General features: G+C 54.8%; 5 protein-coding genes across 5 annotated transcripts; 3 read left to right on the top strand and 2 right to left on the bottom strand.

Moving 5' to 3' along the window:
• Positions 1-1,154: 1,154 nt before the first annotated feature.
• On the top strand, positions 1,155-3,388 carry BDP81DRAFT_349578 (uncharacterized protein). The gene is made up of 2 exons (XM_060586180.1): positions 1,155-1,938; positions 2,000-3,388. Exons 1-2 carry the CDS (start codon positions 1,504-1,506, stop codon positions 2,948-2,950), a joined length of 1,386 nt encoding a protein of 461 aa, XP_060444582.1. The 5' UTR covers positions 1,155-1,503; the 3' UTR covers positions 2,951-3,388.
• Positions 3,389-3,507: 119 nt separating this feature from the next.
• BDP81DRAFT_394631 (nitrogen permease regulator 2) lies at positions 3,508-4,978 on the top strand (the record flags this gene model as incomplete). Its single annotated transcript, XM_060587988.1, has 3 exons — positions 3,508-3,550; positions 3,631-4,125; positions 4,215-4,978. 3 exons carry the CDS (start codon positions 3,508-3,510, stop codon positions 4,976-4,978), a joined length of 1,302 nt encoding a protein of 433 aa, XP_060444581.1.
• A 185-nt stretch (positions 4,979-5,163) lies between these two features.
• On the bottom strand, positions 5,164-7,187 carry BDP81DRAFT_394630 (tRNA synthetase class I; the record flags this gene model as incomplete). The annotated part of the gene is made up of 3 exons (XM_060587987.1): positions 5,164-6,394; positions 6,446-6,886; positions 6,946-7,187. 3 exons carry the CDS (start codon positions 7,185-7,187, stop codon positions 5,164-5,166), a joined length of 1,914 nt encoding a protein of 637 aa, XP_060444580.1.
• A 512-nt stretch (positions 7,188-7,699) lies between these two features.
• On the top strand, positions 7,700-8,362 carry BDP81DRAFT_449946 (CybS protein; the record flags this gene model as incomplete). Its single annotated transcript, XM_060592462.1, has 3 exons — positions 7,700-7,856; positions 7,922-7,939; positions 8,010-8,362. 3 exons carry the CDS (start codon positions 7,700-7,702, stop codon positions 8,360-8,362), a joined length of 528 nt encoding a protein of 175 aa, XP_060444579.1.
• A 510-nt stretch (positions 8,363-8,872) lies between these two features.
• BDP81DRAFT_375102 (uncharacterized protein) lies at positions 8,873-11,536 on the bottom strand (the record flags this gene model as incomplete). Its single annotated transcript, XM_060586710.1, has 3 exons — positions 8,873-11,026; positions 11,085-11,402; positions 11,459-11,536. The coding sequence occupies 3 exons, from the start codon at positions 11,534-11,536 to the stop codon at positions 9,206-9,208; spliced, it is 2,217 nt and encodes a 738-aa protein (XP_060444578.1). The 3' UTR covers positions 8,873-9,205.
• Positions 11,537-14,722: the final 3,186 nt, after the last annotated feature.

Raw genomic sequence — 14,722 nt, 5'->3', positions numbered from 1 at the left:
AGCTTGCGAGGAGAGAGACATGGCCCAAGCGCGCTGTGATCAAGAGGCTCCTCGCTACAGAATAAGGTCGGTAGATACCTAGATGATCTTGGGCAATCAGAGGGATGCAGCCCCCGACATTAGCTGCTGTCGTCATTTTCGCTACAGCTGTGGCGTGTCGATGGCTCTAGACTTTAATTGATCAACTGGCCGAATAAGGTAGTGGCTGATGCTTTGCACATCTGATAAAGGTCGGATTTCTCTCTGCGCTGCTCACCACCTTAGTTGTTATCGATGCATTCACACTTGTCAAGGTCCAGTTGAATGAGATGGTGCTCCAATTCTCGAGGGTCAGTGTGGTTTAGTGTTCACGAGATCAAAAGACTATTCCAATTCGAAAATTCTCTCAGAGGATCTCAGAGGGAAACGAGCGTGGTCGTACGTGGGTTGGCGCTAAATTGTATTGTAATCGCAAATTCGAGGTAGAAGTCGGTGGACGACGATGGAAGAGATGACTGTGGTTGTGACTGAGGCTACTCCCAAGCTGGGGTTGTCGGAGTTCAGGCGTGCCAGGGTGCGAGGTAGTCGCTTCCTCCTGCGTGGGAAGTCAGGGACATGGAATTCGATTCACCGGGCGTCTAATTTTTCTATACGGCTTCGTCAATCATTGAAGGCGAGCATGAAGCTTCTCCAATAGAATCATTCCTCCGTCTTTGATGTCAGAGATAGTAGAGTGCCACTTTGTAGTTGCTGGTCACCACCTCAAGCAGAGACGTCGAGTTTGATTGACAGCGCCGTCAACTGTGACCTAAGCTGAGCACCCCTTGTCTGTTGCACCTTCCGCTCCCACCGGCGTTAGCGCGCTGCGGCAAAAGGTACCTAATTTGACCTACTCCGTTCGAGAGGTAATACTTCGTACCTGCCGTGGACTCCCATCCTTGAGCCCAGGCTGCCAGGACCACGAGTCACCACCTAAAGTACCCGATACTGCACAGCGACAGCACCCTCAGCGAGCACGGCCCAGCGCTAACTGTATCCCACTCTCCCGCTCCATTGCGTACCCAAGGCCGACCCGCCGCACCGCGTGGAACTGGCCCATGCTTGCTTCCATCCGGGCACCTCATCGCCGCCTCCAGTGCTGCTGCTGGCTGCTGGCTGCTGCCCCTCCCCGACGCCATCATTGGAGCCCACCTACCGTCACCAACGACACAAACACCCAATCCTGCGCAGCTCCCCTCCGGCCACCTACCTTATTCTACCTGCCTAACTGACTTCCACTTTGCCCCAGCTTGACCTCGCATTCGGTCGTCTTGTCCACATATTCCCAACAACTTCTTTCTCTCCCTTCAACACATCACGTCTTTGCCTCTCCTCCACTCCTCCACTCCTCCGAGCCATTCTCAGGCCTTCCAGAGACCAAGCCATCGTCATATACTAGGTACACAACCAAGCATTGCCTTACTACCCAGCACCTCCACCGATCGCGCCCACGCACCCGCACCCGCACCCGCATCACACGAGGTCATGGCCGACAACGCAGAGGGCACCGCCGATGCCCAGGTCACCTTCAAGGTGAAGACGGGCCAGGACAGCAATCACACCATCACCATGTCTGAGTCTGCCTCCGTACTCGACCTCAAGACCAAATTGGCCGGCGAGGACTTCGAGAATGTTCCCGTCGAGCGCCAGCGTCTTATCTACTCTGGTCGCGTAATGAAGAACGACGACACACTCGCCACCTACAAGATCAAGCCCAATAACACCATCCACATGGTCAAAAGCGCAGCCAGCAACCCAGCTCCTCAGCCCGCAGCTTCAGCCTCCACGCCTGCCGCACCCGCTGTGCCCTCCAACATGGCCGCTGGCACTGCGAACAACATCCTCGCTGGCCTCACCGGAGCCAGATACGCCGGACACATCAACTTGCCTAGTCGCGAGACATTTGGAGCTGACGGAGGAGTAAGTTTCTCACGGTACTGCGGCGAGTCTTGCGTGGCATAAGCTAATCTTACGTTTCTAGATGGGTGCCCCGCCATCCGACGACCAGTTGGCCCAGATGCTTTCCGATCCCTCCATGCTCCAGACCATGAACGCCGCCCTCGACAACCCCGACTTCATCAACTACATGATACAGAGCAACCCACACCTTCGCAATGTCCCCAACGCGCGAGAGATTATCCAGTCACCCTTCATGCGCCAGATGATGACCAACCCAGACATGCTTCGCAATGTCATGAGAATGCAGCGCAACATGGCTGGCGGAGGTGGCAATGCTGCCTTCCCTGCACCTGGGGCCACCGACACCACTCCTGCGGAGGCTGCGGCCGCCGGCGGCAACACGGGTCAACCCCCCAACCCATTCGGCTTCCCCGCGGGATTCCCGGGCTTCGGCGGTGGCGCTGGCGGCGCTGGCGGCGCTGGCGGTATGGGGATGGAGGGACTGGGTGATCTCAGTGCGCTCTTTGGCCCTGGTAGTCCGTTTGCGCCTCAGCAACCCGGTGCCCAAGGCGCAGCTCCTGGTGCTGGCGCGGCGATTGGTGATAATACCCAGACCACAGCCGGTGCCGGAGCTACTGGAACAACAGGCACGGGCGCAAACGCGACATCGAGTCCACCCCCGGCCAACCCCTTTGCTGCTCTGTTCGCCCCTCCTCCTTACGCAGCTCAGGGCCAAGCTCAGGGCCAAGGACAAGGCCAGGCACCTGCAAACCCCTTTGGTGCTTCTCCCTTTGGTCAGATCAACCCAGAGATGATGCAGCAAATGATGAGCATGTGGGGTCTCGGTGCAGGCGGCGGCGCCGGTGGAGGCTCTCCGGCTCCCGCAGACAACCGCCCTCCTGAGGAGCGTTATGCCGAGCAACTGCGCCAGCTCAATGATATGGGCTTTTTTGACTTTGATAGGAACGTAGCCGCTCTCCGTCGCAGCGGTGGCAGCGTGCAAGGCGCTATTGAGCATCTCCTGAGTGGTTGATTATGACTTGAAATGCATGACAGGGGGGAGAGAGAGAGAGAGAGAGCAGGATAGTAGCAGGAAGCGTCTCAAGAGGACGTATGACTTAATAGCCTGTGAACAGGATACGGAGGAAAGTACATACCATACCTAGTTGCCATGCACTTTGGTTCTGGCAGTTTCCGAGGCGAAGGGGAAATTGACCAGGCATGATGTTTATGAAAGTTCAGGACCCAATTTTTCAGAGTTTCTTGTGACAAAAGAACCCGTGTGAAGCTTTGCCATGGATAAAATCAGAAGCATGGGGAGTGTCCATCACTACTGGTCAAGCAAACGTCTTGTATCGCGCTGTATTCAAGAGTGGTGGCTTGATTGAAGGGTCGTTCCCAAGCTCCGGCGCGATGCGGCTTAGATCGGCCCCGGGCCATTAAGGTGCAAGGTGCCGGCCCAGAAATCGGCGCTGTAGCGTCTACAGACCAAGAAACTCAACTCACTAGGTACCAACCACAACCCGTGGTTCATGGCTTGAATCTATCAGCCCCTTCCACAACAGCTTGTTCAAATAAGATGTAGCAAACATGATTCAAGGAATCTTCTATGCTAGGTTCTTTCCCAAGGAGGGTATGTCTTCTTTTTTTTTGCTCTATGCGCAATGCGACTCATTCCAAATGGCTGGTATTCCGACTGACCACCACGTTCAGGTCCCCATATCGTGGCCCAGTCGCCGCCGGGCTGCATCACCACCCCATCCCCCGGGACCACGACGACGGCGATGAAGCCGCCGCTCATCGACTGGGAGGTGATGCAGGAGTATATTGTCCCGCGCAAGGCCTTTTTCAACCGGTACATGACGGTGCAGGACCCGGAGGGCAAATACGCGGTGCTGGGGTTCCCCGTGCTGATCCCGCACCAAAAGTACCAGCGCAACGAGTTCATCTTCAACTTTGGTCTGGTATTGGACGCCGACGCGGATTTGGCGCAGTATGAGCCCGTTGTGAGGCGGTTGGCGGTCACGTTTAAGGAGATGGAGAAGCAGAATGAGTATTTGAGCCAGGAGGGCGGTGGTGCAGGAGCAGGAGCAGGAGCAGGAGGGGGAGGAGCGGCTGGTATGATGAGTGAGAGGAGGCCGATTGAGAGTTTGTTGGAGATTGTCAAGGAGGATCTGAATAACTATGGCGAGTGCATGATTCCCGTTGGTAAGTTCTACTCTCTCTGTCCCTTTTCCTCTACTCTTTTGGGCATCGCCAGTCTCCTAGGCAGAGACACGGCTGACCATGGAGCCCAGACGACGCAAACACAATCAACATGAAGCTCTTCCCGCACCACGCCAGCCCGCCCCAGGTCCGCGGCTGGCACGTCCCCGTCGCAAAGATGAAATTCGCCGAAATCGTCGACCAGACCTGGGACCTGACGATGCAGAAAGTCGTCGCGCACATTGACGGCGTAAACGACGTCCGCCGCATCGCCTGGCTCGCCGACGTCTCGCTCGACCTCGCCACGCTGGCGCTGCGCCATTTGTTGTATTACGACACCGTCCTGCTGCTCGACATGTTCTTCTTTGGGAGCTGCTACGCGCCGCGCCCCGGGATCCACGACTTTGTCGCGGACAGGGATGGGATCGTGGACGAGTGCGCTGCGTACGTGTGTATCCACGCCCGGCAGCGCGTGAGCAATTTCATGCTGATTAAGCTCATGACGAGTTTTGTCGTGGGGAAGAGTGTGATGGAGTGGTTGCGCGCGCACCAGGAGGCTGGGTTTGATGTGTTGAGGTACGTGGATGTGAGGAGGTTGGTGCAGTTTGGTGTTATCAAGGGGTGCTTGTATCGCGTGCACAAGTATGTCGTGTCCAAACAGTACCTTGCGGCGCTGGCGACCGGCCAGGCAAGACCGAAGGCTGGTGGAGGGGGGGATGCGCTGCAGGTGTATACGGACGGGTGTCACTCGTTTGATCAGATTATTACGGAGAAGAATCTGACGGATGGGGAGATTATGGAGAAGCTTAAGGCTTTGCCGGTGCCGAGCGGGGACTTGACTGTGTTTTATCGTTGAGGGTGTCTCTTTGGGAAGCAAGAAGGAGGGAAGAGGAGAGAGAGAGAGAAATGTTGTCATGAGCATGGTGGTTTTACATTGTTCTAGTTTTTGGTAGTGTACAGGTCATTGTACAGATATTTGCACATAGTATCGGTGTGATACATCAAACTTGTAAAAGACGAGGACTGTGGTAGCCTGTCCTTTTACTCCCGCGTCTTGCCCTCCTCAAACGCCTGCTGTCTCTCGCTCTTCTTGGGGAACTTGATATCCGGGTTATTGGCAACGGTGACCTCCTCCTCCTCGGCAGCCAACTTCTCCCTGACCATCTGCTCCAGCTCGCGGCGCGATATCTTGCGGCCCTCGGCCGCAGCCAGCTCCTTGAGCTGCTGCATCAGCACGCGCGTCTTTCCCTTGAAGGGCTCGCCAGGGTACGCCTTGCCGCTGTCCTGCCACTCCTTGTCGCTGACGACCTCGATGATGCGGACGTTGTGCTTGCCCTTGCGGATGATGAGCACACGGCCGTCAATGAGGAACTTGGGCACGTCCTGCGGGTACCAGAGCTTGACGGGCGTCCAGTCGAGGTTTCCGGGTACGAGGCCGCGCATATCCTTGCCGGGCGCGGCGGCGACGTAGGCGCCCTGGGCGCGGGCGATGCGGTGACCCTCGCTGATGGAGGGCGCGAGACCCGCCGCGAAGAGGATGCGGGCAATGCCTTGGTTGTAGATGAGGTTTTCGGGGAGCTGCATGTCCATCTTGGGCGCGTTGTTGAGGGTCGTCGGGTGGCCTTCCACGGCCTTGTAGGGGGCGACGGTGCCTTGTTGTCCCGCCGCTGCTGCCTCGGGCGAGGCGCCGGCGGATTGGGTGCCGGATCCCTTGCTGTACATGAACTGGTGCTGCTGCTGCTCCCTGATGGCGACGTCGGCGCCGTGGACGAGGGAGAGGACCTCGAAGGCGAGGGTGTGCTGCGCGACACGCGCGGGCGGATTCTTTGCGTGGTCATTCATGAGCTTCTCGATGCTGGTGGTGGGCAAAAAGGTGAAGAGCTTGAGGAGCTTCTCGACCTCGGCGTCGGAGCGCCTGGTGAAGTAGCCATAGAGGTCAAAGGCGCTCGTCATAAAGGGGTCGAGCCAGACGGCGTTGCCGGCGCTCTTTCCGAACTTGGTGCCCGCGCTGTCCGTCAGGAGGGGCACCGTGAAGCCGATGGGGTCGTCGCGCCAGCCCTCGGGCATGCGCATGTTGGGGTTCTCCTCGGACGCGCGGATCGTCTTGACGGCCTCGATGCCCGTCACGATGTTGCCAAACTGGTCGGAGCCTCCGATTTGCATCTGGACGCCGAGCTTGGAGTACAGGTGCCAAAAGTCCCATCCTTGCATCAAAGGGTAGGTGAATTCTGCGAGGGACATGCCGTCGCCCTTTTCCATCTTGTTCTTGACTCTAGACAGGGGGTTAGCGACTAAAACTCGGGTTTCTTCTGTGAGAACTCACGTATCGCGGCCGAGCATGGGCCCTATCCGCATGAATCGGCCCAGTCTCTTCATGACATCGTACAATGGAAGACTTTGCCACCACATGTTGTTGTTCACGAGATGCCTCTTGGCTGCCCAGTCCGCCTCGTGGCCGTACTTGCGCCCCAACGCCTCCACGTTTGCCCAAATCTTCTTCAGCTGGTAGTGGATTTTTGTGATGTTCATCGAGACCTCGCTGTTCGCCATGACCTCGCGGGTCTTCAACCGGTCCGTCGGATCGCCTATCCTGCCCGTCGCGCCTCCGACCAGTGACACAGCCGTGTACCCGTTGAGGTACATCCAGAAAAGGGGCATAAAGGGGAGCAGGTGGCCGACGTGGAGGGACGCCGCTGTGGGATCGACGCCGACGTATGCGCCTATTCGTTTGGTCCGCAAGAGTTCTTTAACCTGTGGTGTGCGCCTTTGGGTTCGGTCCGATCAGCATCATTGTCTTGAGCAGCGACAGCCGCCTCAACTCACCCTGCGACGTCCTTGACGTAACCTCGCTCCTCAAACACATCCCAGATATTTTGGACTTCTCCCTGCTCAATTGCCGTGGCACGTCTTGCCCACTCCTCCTCTCCTGTCTTGCGCTTCTCCACGACCTTTTGCGCTACCCATCTCACTTGGTTTTGTCTGAAATGGGCTACTGGAAGCGCGGCGCATCGAACGCAGATGTTCCGCCGTAATTCGGGGAGGCGGGCCACCAATGTTGACGACATGCTGGAGTATGTGTGATGGTGATTACAATGTCTATACTTTTAAATGCATTGAAAAAAGAGCGGCTAAGAAAAGCTCAACACTGGACGGGAGTTTGAGGATGTTGAAAATCAACCCTGCCAGCAACCACAATGACTGACACAGGTCACTCAGAGCTGTCGCGCAACTGATCCCACTCCGACTGGAGCTCCAAAAATTTCCCTTATCGCGATGCCGATAACACTTGTCGCGCATGTACGTTAGCCCGATGGCCGATCCCTGCCGACTTTCTTCGTCGACCAAAATCACGTGGAGCCATCGGAGCACCCTCAGCCAATCACAAACCTTCCAATGTCAGACGCCCGTCTTCGCGATCCGGGTCCTTGTGCCTACCCTCGGCTAAGTGGACATCATTGATTCCGGCACTTTGAACCTAGCACTCCTTCTCAACCTCCAAGCCTCCAAACAACGACATTCCGCCTCCCTCCCATCTGCGAATACCAATTGAACCGCCCGTGAACTACCAGCGATCACCATGGCCTCGATTGTGCGCCCTGCTCTTCTCCGGCAAACCGCTACGGCGGCCCGCATGGCCCAGGCCACCCCGATCCGTTCCGCCTTCGTCAAGAACTCGCCAAGAGTCGCCGCCTTCCACACAACCGCCAAGAGGGATCTGTTGCCCGTCGGGCCTCGTACGTCGCAATTCCATTGCCTGCTATAAAGATACAATTGAACTATTGCTAACTTCCTGCTGCAGAGGTCATCCAGGGTGGAGGTACGAAAACCCATGTGAAAGTCAAAACTTTGAAAAAAAGCAAGACATCCTAACCCGTGATAACCTCTAGTGAACGACCCTGCCCCCGTCCCTCCCCCGAGTCCCGCCCACGGCTCCTACCACTGGACCTTCGACCGCCTCCTCGCCGCCGGCCTCGTCCCCATCACCATCGCACCCTTCGCCGCCGGCTCCCTGAACCCGACGACCGACGCCGTCCTCTGCGCCATGATCCTCATCCACTCCCACACCGGCTTCCAGAACATCATCATCGACTACGTCCCTACCAAGCACTACCCCAAGTCGCGCAAGGCGACCATGTGGGGACTCAATGTCGTCACAGCACTGGTCGGCCTCGGCTTGTATGAGTTCGAGACCAGCGACGTCGGTGTCACCGAGGCTGTCGCGCGTCTGTGGAAGGCTTAGTTTGGGAGAGAAAGAGGTTGAAGTGTCGTTTGTCCTGTTAGCGGCATGCAGCAGGGCTGACTGGGGAATAATGTCTGAGGGTGCGTATCGCTAAAAGCGGATGAGCCTCAAGGATGCGACAGGGGAGGTGAAGATGTTATGCTAGAATACCAGTGTCAGAGTTATGGCGCTGAAGTCGGCTTACTGTATGTGTGATTCAGGGGGCGCCAGGGTTTAGAATTGGGACGGCCAGTGTATAATCACCAGTCTAGGCAAAATTGGATTCTTTGTCAATGAACCTGGCAGTTCTGCAAGTGACATTGAATGTGAATCGGCGTTAGGACGACAGGGCTTCACATATGTCTCTCCGAGACGGATGAAGCGTACGATGTTCGGTAGATGACACCACTGCCATGTGGTGGGTAGTATCGGATTTTTGGCTTGGGAACGGTCGATGGAGAAGATATTTTGAACGAGTAACCGCGATGACAATTTGCTAGAGATCTAGGTAGGTCTCTTATAGCGTGCATCAGCGAAACCTCCAGGAGCCTGGACCTCGTAACGAGGTGCGACTTGTCGTAGACTTTTACGTATCTTTACGAAAAGTCACTGAGAAGTAGGTTCTCCTAACGTTGAAATCTCCAACTTCAGACCAGAAGCTCGCTCACTCGGTGAAGGTCAATGAGTATCAATTTTAAAGAGCTTTGTTTTACGCTAGATCATTTTCGGGTCACATATCTCGAGCCAATCCTTTCCAACCAGCGGCCGCATAATACACGGCCGCACTCATACCACTCAGCATACTCGTCAATCATCACTCTCATCACGGTCCCAGACCTTTCCCAGGGGACAGTTTTCCTACAATTAGAGGGAGAAACTGGTGATCTCAGAACCTCCTATGTGATCCATCTCAGGGGTCGGCGGCGGAAGGTTTTCAACCTTGGTGTTGATCCAGCACGACGCATACATGTTGACACGATCGATGCAGGCTCCGTCCGTACGAGCCCCAACCCTCTTGGGCGAGAAGCCGTGGGCCTCAAAGACCTTGACATACCAAGGGTTCAGAGCCGACGAGCGAAGCAGCACCCGCCCGCCCATCTTGAGAGCGCGGTTGAGCTTCATGATCTGCGCCGCCGCGGCCGGGGCGCCGGGGTCGAACCAGTCCATGCTGTCCATGATGACGGCGACGGTCAGCGTGCCGGGCGTGATGCGGTTGATGACCTCGTCAATCTCGTCCGTGTGGATGCGCAGGCCGTCAAAGGCGTTTGCGCGCGAGAGCTTGGCGTGGGCCTTTTCCGAGAGGTAGTCGGGGTGGCACTGCCTCGTGAAGTCGCCCGTCACGCAGACGTGGTAGTACGGGTTGTTGGCGGCGATGTGCGTCTGCTCGGCCACGGGGTCCAGGGTGTCGACCATGTAGCGCCAGATGGCGTGGGAGCGGACCTTGCGGGCGGTCGGGGAGGGTCCCTTTACGGCCTCGCTCTCGGCGTGGTCGTTCTCGATCATGGCCAGCTGGTTCTTGGGCACGCCGAGGGCAGCCCACAGAAAGCTCTCCTGGCTGACGACGAGCTTGCAGACGAGCTTGGACAGCAGGGCGGGGCGGATCTTTGTGCGCCAGACCTCGCGCTGCTCGTTGAGAGTTTTGGTGGAGAGAAGCTCCTTGACGGCGGCGCGGCAGCCAAAGACACGCGAGATCCAGCGGAAGACGCGGATGGCGTGGCGGGAGCCGCCGGTGTCGTAGAGACCGTAGCCCTTTGTGTTGGTGAAGACGTGGACGTTGTTGAGCCAGTACTGGAATGCGCGGCTGGAGAGGTGGGGGGAGAGCTTGTTCAGGAGGAGCGAGCGGAAGTCTGGGTGCTTTCCCTCTCCGAACAGCTTCCAAAAGTCCTCGTAGGGGAGGGCAGTGTAAGACGCAACCTTGAGCTCGAGGAGGTGGTTCTGAGTAGGGTTTAAGTCGACAGCGTGTATTCTGGCGGGGCTCTGCATTGCGTAGGAGAGGATGTTATCGCCGGCGCTGGTGATTGCCAGGACCACATCGTCAGAGCCGAGCTTCAGAAGGTGCTCGTCCACTCTCGAATCTTCCCATGTAAATGCGTAGATGTATTCATCGTTGAACTGGGTGTGTTTCTGGAGTTGATCGTCGTAGTAAATGCGCCAGTGGTGGTTCTGGTAGAAGAAAGATGGCAGTGGTAGGCTTGCGGACAAGTTCTGGATGGCTGCCATGAAAGCCTTGGAACGGATCTCAGGGGCTGATCGATCAATGGCGCGGGTGAGAGCATCACCCGCGTTAGCAGGCATCAGGTAGGGCGACTCCGTGGCAAGGGCATCGATCTTCTCAATGATCTCATGCGGCAGACTGGTGGAAGAAAAGGGCTTCTTGTGGCATCCAACCCAGATATAGTAAGGAATGTGGCCGAGACTGTAATTACGGGTGTTGATGTTCAGGACACTGCCAAATTTGTACTCGAGGTAGTCACGGCGGCTAGCCTCGAGACCAACGCGATCAAGGTCGAACCAAGCGCGCCAAAAAGTCCTCAAGAACCAGTTGACGTGACGCCCAACAAGCCCAGCAGTGAAGTTGCGGAAAGAGAAGTCGGTCTTGGACTGGACGTAGAAGTCAACGACTCCCATGACACCATCTGGAGACAGAAGCGATGTGAGCGACTCGATAACGGAGTAGTAGTCGGGCTGTTGGACAGACAGTCAGTTATAGCCAGTCTAGAGAGTGCTTCTTTGAATAACTCACGATCATGGACAAGCTGTAAGACATGGTGATGAGATCGGCGCCGCCATGTTCGGCACGCTTCTGAGAGAAGTAGCTCAGGACTGGCGAGCGAGGAGGGACGCGATTACTTGGGAGATCATTTTCATAATCTTCCAGTCGGAACTTCCTCGCGTCCTCACAAACAACCTTGACATTGTTCCAGCCAAGGCGTTCGAAGCGCTGTCGGGCGACCTCGCATAGAGAAGGGGAGAAGTCCACTAGGTAGACGCTTGTGAAGAACTCGGGAACGTTGACAAAGCTAGACATAGCCTCAATGTTCCAGCCTGTTCCTCCACCAACCTATTCATTGTCAGTCGAGGTTCGAAAGACATAGTGTGGCTGCTAGGACGACTTACATCAACCCAGACTCGCTTGGCCTTGTTGCCCTTCTTGGGACCTTTGGCCCTCAGCTGTGCGGCAACGAGCGCAAGCATATCCTCTCTGCCTTGTAGAAGGACCCTCCTGGTAGCATCATATGCACCGGCTTGCTTCTTGTAGAAGCTCTCCAGGGCATCCTGCTGGTTGCCCTTCTTGTCGCCATTGTGTGGCTTGATGAAGCAGGAGTAGAAGAAGAGCAGGAAAGACCTGAAAAGTCCGGGTGCTTCTAGGCTTTCCGCATCATTCTTGGAAAGAAGCTTGGAAAAGAGCAGGCCGCTGAGGGCTACTGCACTTAGTCCAGCAAATGTAGTCTTGAGATCAAGGTCGAGGGGAAAAATGTTACCACCAAGAGAAGCCATGGTATTCTCTCATTGCTCTGGGCGAAGAGAAGGGTGTGTTGAAGCGGTTTCGGGGCTCTTGGCAAGTTGAATTGTTAAAGACAGTGTTTACTTTGAAGGGGTAGGGAAGGGAAACAGCAGACAGTGTTTGCGCATCACAAGAGGACACCAGCGCTATATAGACTTCTATACAGAATGACTGCGTTATATTCCGATGGTCACTCGACCGGAGATCTTGTATGGCGTACATTGAACAGCGTTCGACAATATGGTAGATTGCCAGGTAGCATCTACATGAGTTGCTCTCGAAGCGAGTAACGAATCGCTGTGAGACCATGACTGCAGTGTCCAGGAGGAGATCGCGGTTGAGACTTCAGACCCTGGGTGACCTAGGACCCTGAAGAAGAGAACCCCACCAAGAGCTTCTCAATTGAGCCAACCCCGCCAGGTCGTTGTCGAGCTCCTAGCGCGGCCGCGTGGGTGAGGTGAACACGGGTTGCCCATGCCAGCGCCTGCGGGCCAAGTCGTGTCGACCAATGGCCAGAGCACATGGTCAAACCATCTGGACATCAGCCTCTTGTGCTCGTGGAATGGGAATCGCCAGAGCCAACACGCCTGCACCAATCCTCTCTTAGTTCAATGGCACGAGAGGCTGCGAGACACACCAGTCTTTTTGCTTCCGTACCCATGAGATGTTTGGCTTGTACGTGGGGACAATGACATCGCTTCTGCTTTGGTTTCCATGCTTCGCCAGCGACGAAGCTACGGTGTTCCCATCAGAGACAATGGCTTTTGTGTACCAAGTGCGTAGAAATCACTTTGACTCTGTCAGAAACTAGAGGAGGCCAATTTCTATGACGGTTTCCCAGAGTCAAGCCAGGCGAGTTGACGACGCAACCATGTGAGTTTCGCAGTACGGATGATTTAAGCCAAGATGTCAACGTGGCTCGTTCGTATGAATGGCCGCCAGATTTCCGAGTTGGCTTCGAAGCTACTCAATTGATAGGCGACAGATCGTCCATTTGAGTCAGACTAGGACATTGCTTGCTGCCATGCATAACCGTAACGTAGTGCGTCGATATGCGTAGACCACAGATTGTCCGGGGTTGAGTGAGAAGGATACGATGCCAATGAGGAGAGCGCCCTAGAGCACATGGCTCCATCGACGGCTCCTCATGAGCTCACCGACAAGAAGGAGAGTTTCCCATCCCGCGAGAGTCCCTAATCTCTTGTGGAGCTTAATGCTACGAAGATAATCATGCGAAGGGTATGAAAAGGGGAATTTCGAGTACCTCAACCAGATGGGATAATCGATTTGCGGAAGCATTCGGCGATTGGAAGCCTACGCCAGCCATCGTTGGTTTGTTTCCGGACTCGCGAGAAGCGCTTGATGTTCCTCAAATTGAGGAGTAAACCCAATTCCGTGGCCTTGAATCCTATCAACTCAATTGTGTCCTCTTCCCCTTACGGCGTTCTTGGGCCACGGGCAGGCGTTTTCGTCTGGTTCCAAAGACAAGAAATATCGCTGCTCCAAGGCGGTATTTCTGATGCTGCTATTAGTGATCGAATAAGCCAAAGTGTAATGATGAATTCAAATCGCATTTTTTGACTGATGGATAGAATGAGCAGCATCAATTGTCCATGTCTAGTTTTGTCCGTAAAGGTGAGTGCGAGCTGTGAAATTGTTATTTCTCTTTTGGATTTTGACAGAGGCCAGCGAAGCACACACTGTATAAATCGTCAGTCAAGTCTGTGTATCGCACAGTACACCTATCGACACTATGGCTTCGTGGTTACTGCTTCATTCCTGGGTCAAATGGGGTCTTTTTCAGCAGCATTAGAATTTGCTTTTCAGAAGCTCACTGGCGTATCATCCCTAATACTCAAAACTTTCGGGTGTACACCTATGCAGTGGTTCTTATGACGTACACCTATATAAAAGTTATACACCGAAAGACGGTGAACGAGTTCCATCACACCTGAAATCGGTCCTTCTTGGGGCAGTTTGGACGCAAAGCCATGTGCTGGCTGCACGAAAGCACAATAATTATGGCCCGGAACATTGAGCCGTTACTAGAGCGAGTTTAGAGCTAGTTTAAATATTATCGAAATACATCTTGAGGATGAATGAAGGTGGTCTTCTTGGCAAAAGTGACCTCATTCACTAAGTAGGTTCGTCCACGGTATACATTGTGGGAAAGAGTCAGATCTGGGAGACGCCCTCGACCTGTAAAGAGCACCTTCGTTAAGAACTTGCCTTTGACTAGGTAGTTCGCTTTTCTCAATAGAACATATCCAAGTAAGTAATACAAGCATAACCTTCGAGGTCTGCTGATTTCCTTTCCATCGAAATGGCCAACCTCTTAAAGAAAAGGGAAGTTAGGGAACCATTTCCGTGCAGGTGTATTCTTTCCTGTAAACCTAACCGCACATGACCCTCATTTACACATTTTTTCAAGTTTGTGTGATGTCCCTTGATAAACACACCATCGTAGTTAGTTCTTGTACTGTTGCTGTTTTAAATGGCATAATGTGACATTAGCATCGTTGAATAACTGTAGCCGTTTACTCATGTTGTCCAATGTCATCATAGAGCATTGTATTTTACTGTACGGATAAGCTTCGGCAGTAAGGGTGATCAAGACGATGTCGTTGCGAGAGTGGTCAACAACGATACCTCAGGTAGCTTACGCAGATGGCAAGGTGAGGAAACACGTCATGGCCAGACATCAATATTATATTGACCCAAGGATGGGGGTACTCCAGATCCCAAGCCTTTTGATATGCAAGATGCCGGTTTCGTGAGATGGGAGCTGAGCAAGTAAAAGTCACGAAAGCTTACCTGGTGGTCCCTGTGCTTTCCTTAGGTAAGGTACCCGGTTCACAGAGGCGCTTCCGATTCTG

The sequence above is a fragment of the Colletotrichum phormii genome (assembly GCF_030913505.1).
Source record: "Colletotrichum phormii strain CBS 102054 chromosome Unknown BDP81scaffold_11, whole genome shotgun sequence".
Taxonomy (NCBI): domain Eukaryota; kingdom Fungi; phylum Ascomycota; class Sordariomycetes; order Glomerellales; family Glomerellaceae; genus Colletotrichum; species Colletotrichum phormii.
The sequence above is the reverse complement of the archived record's forward strand: the minus strand, read 5'-3'. Positions and strand labels throughout refer to the sequence as shown.

Coding starts and splice junctions, on each gene's coding strand:
- BDP81DRAFT_349578 (XM_060586180.1), top strand. CDS start 1,504: ATGGCCGACAACGCAGAGGGCACCGCCGATGCCCAGGTCACCTTCAAG. Junction 1,939..1,999: donor CATTTGGAGCTGACGGAGGA/GTAAGTTTCTCA, acceptor TTACGTTTCTAG/ATGGGTGCCCCGCCATCCGA.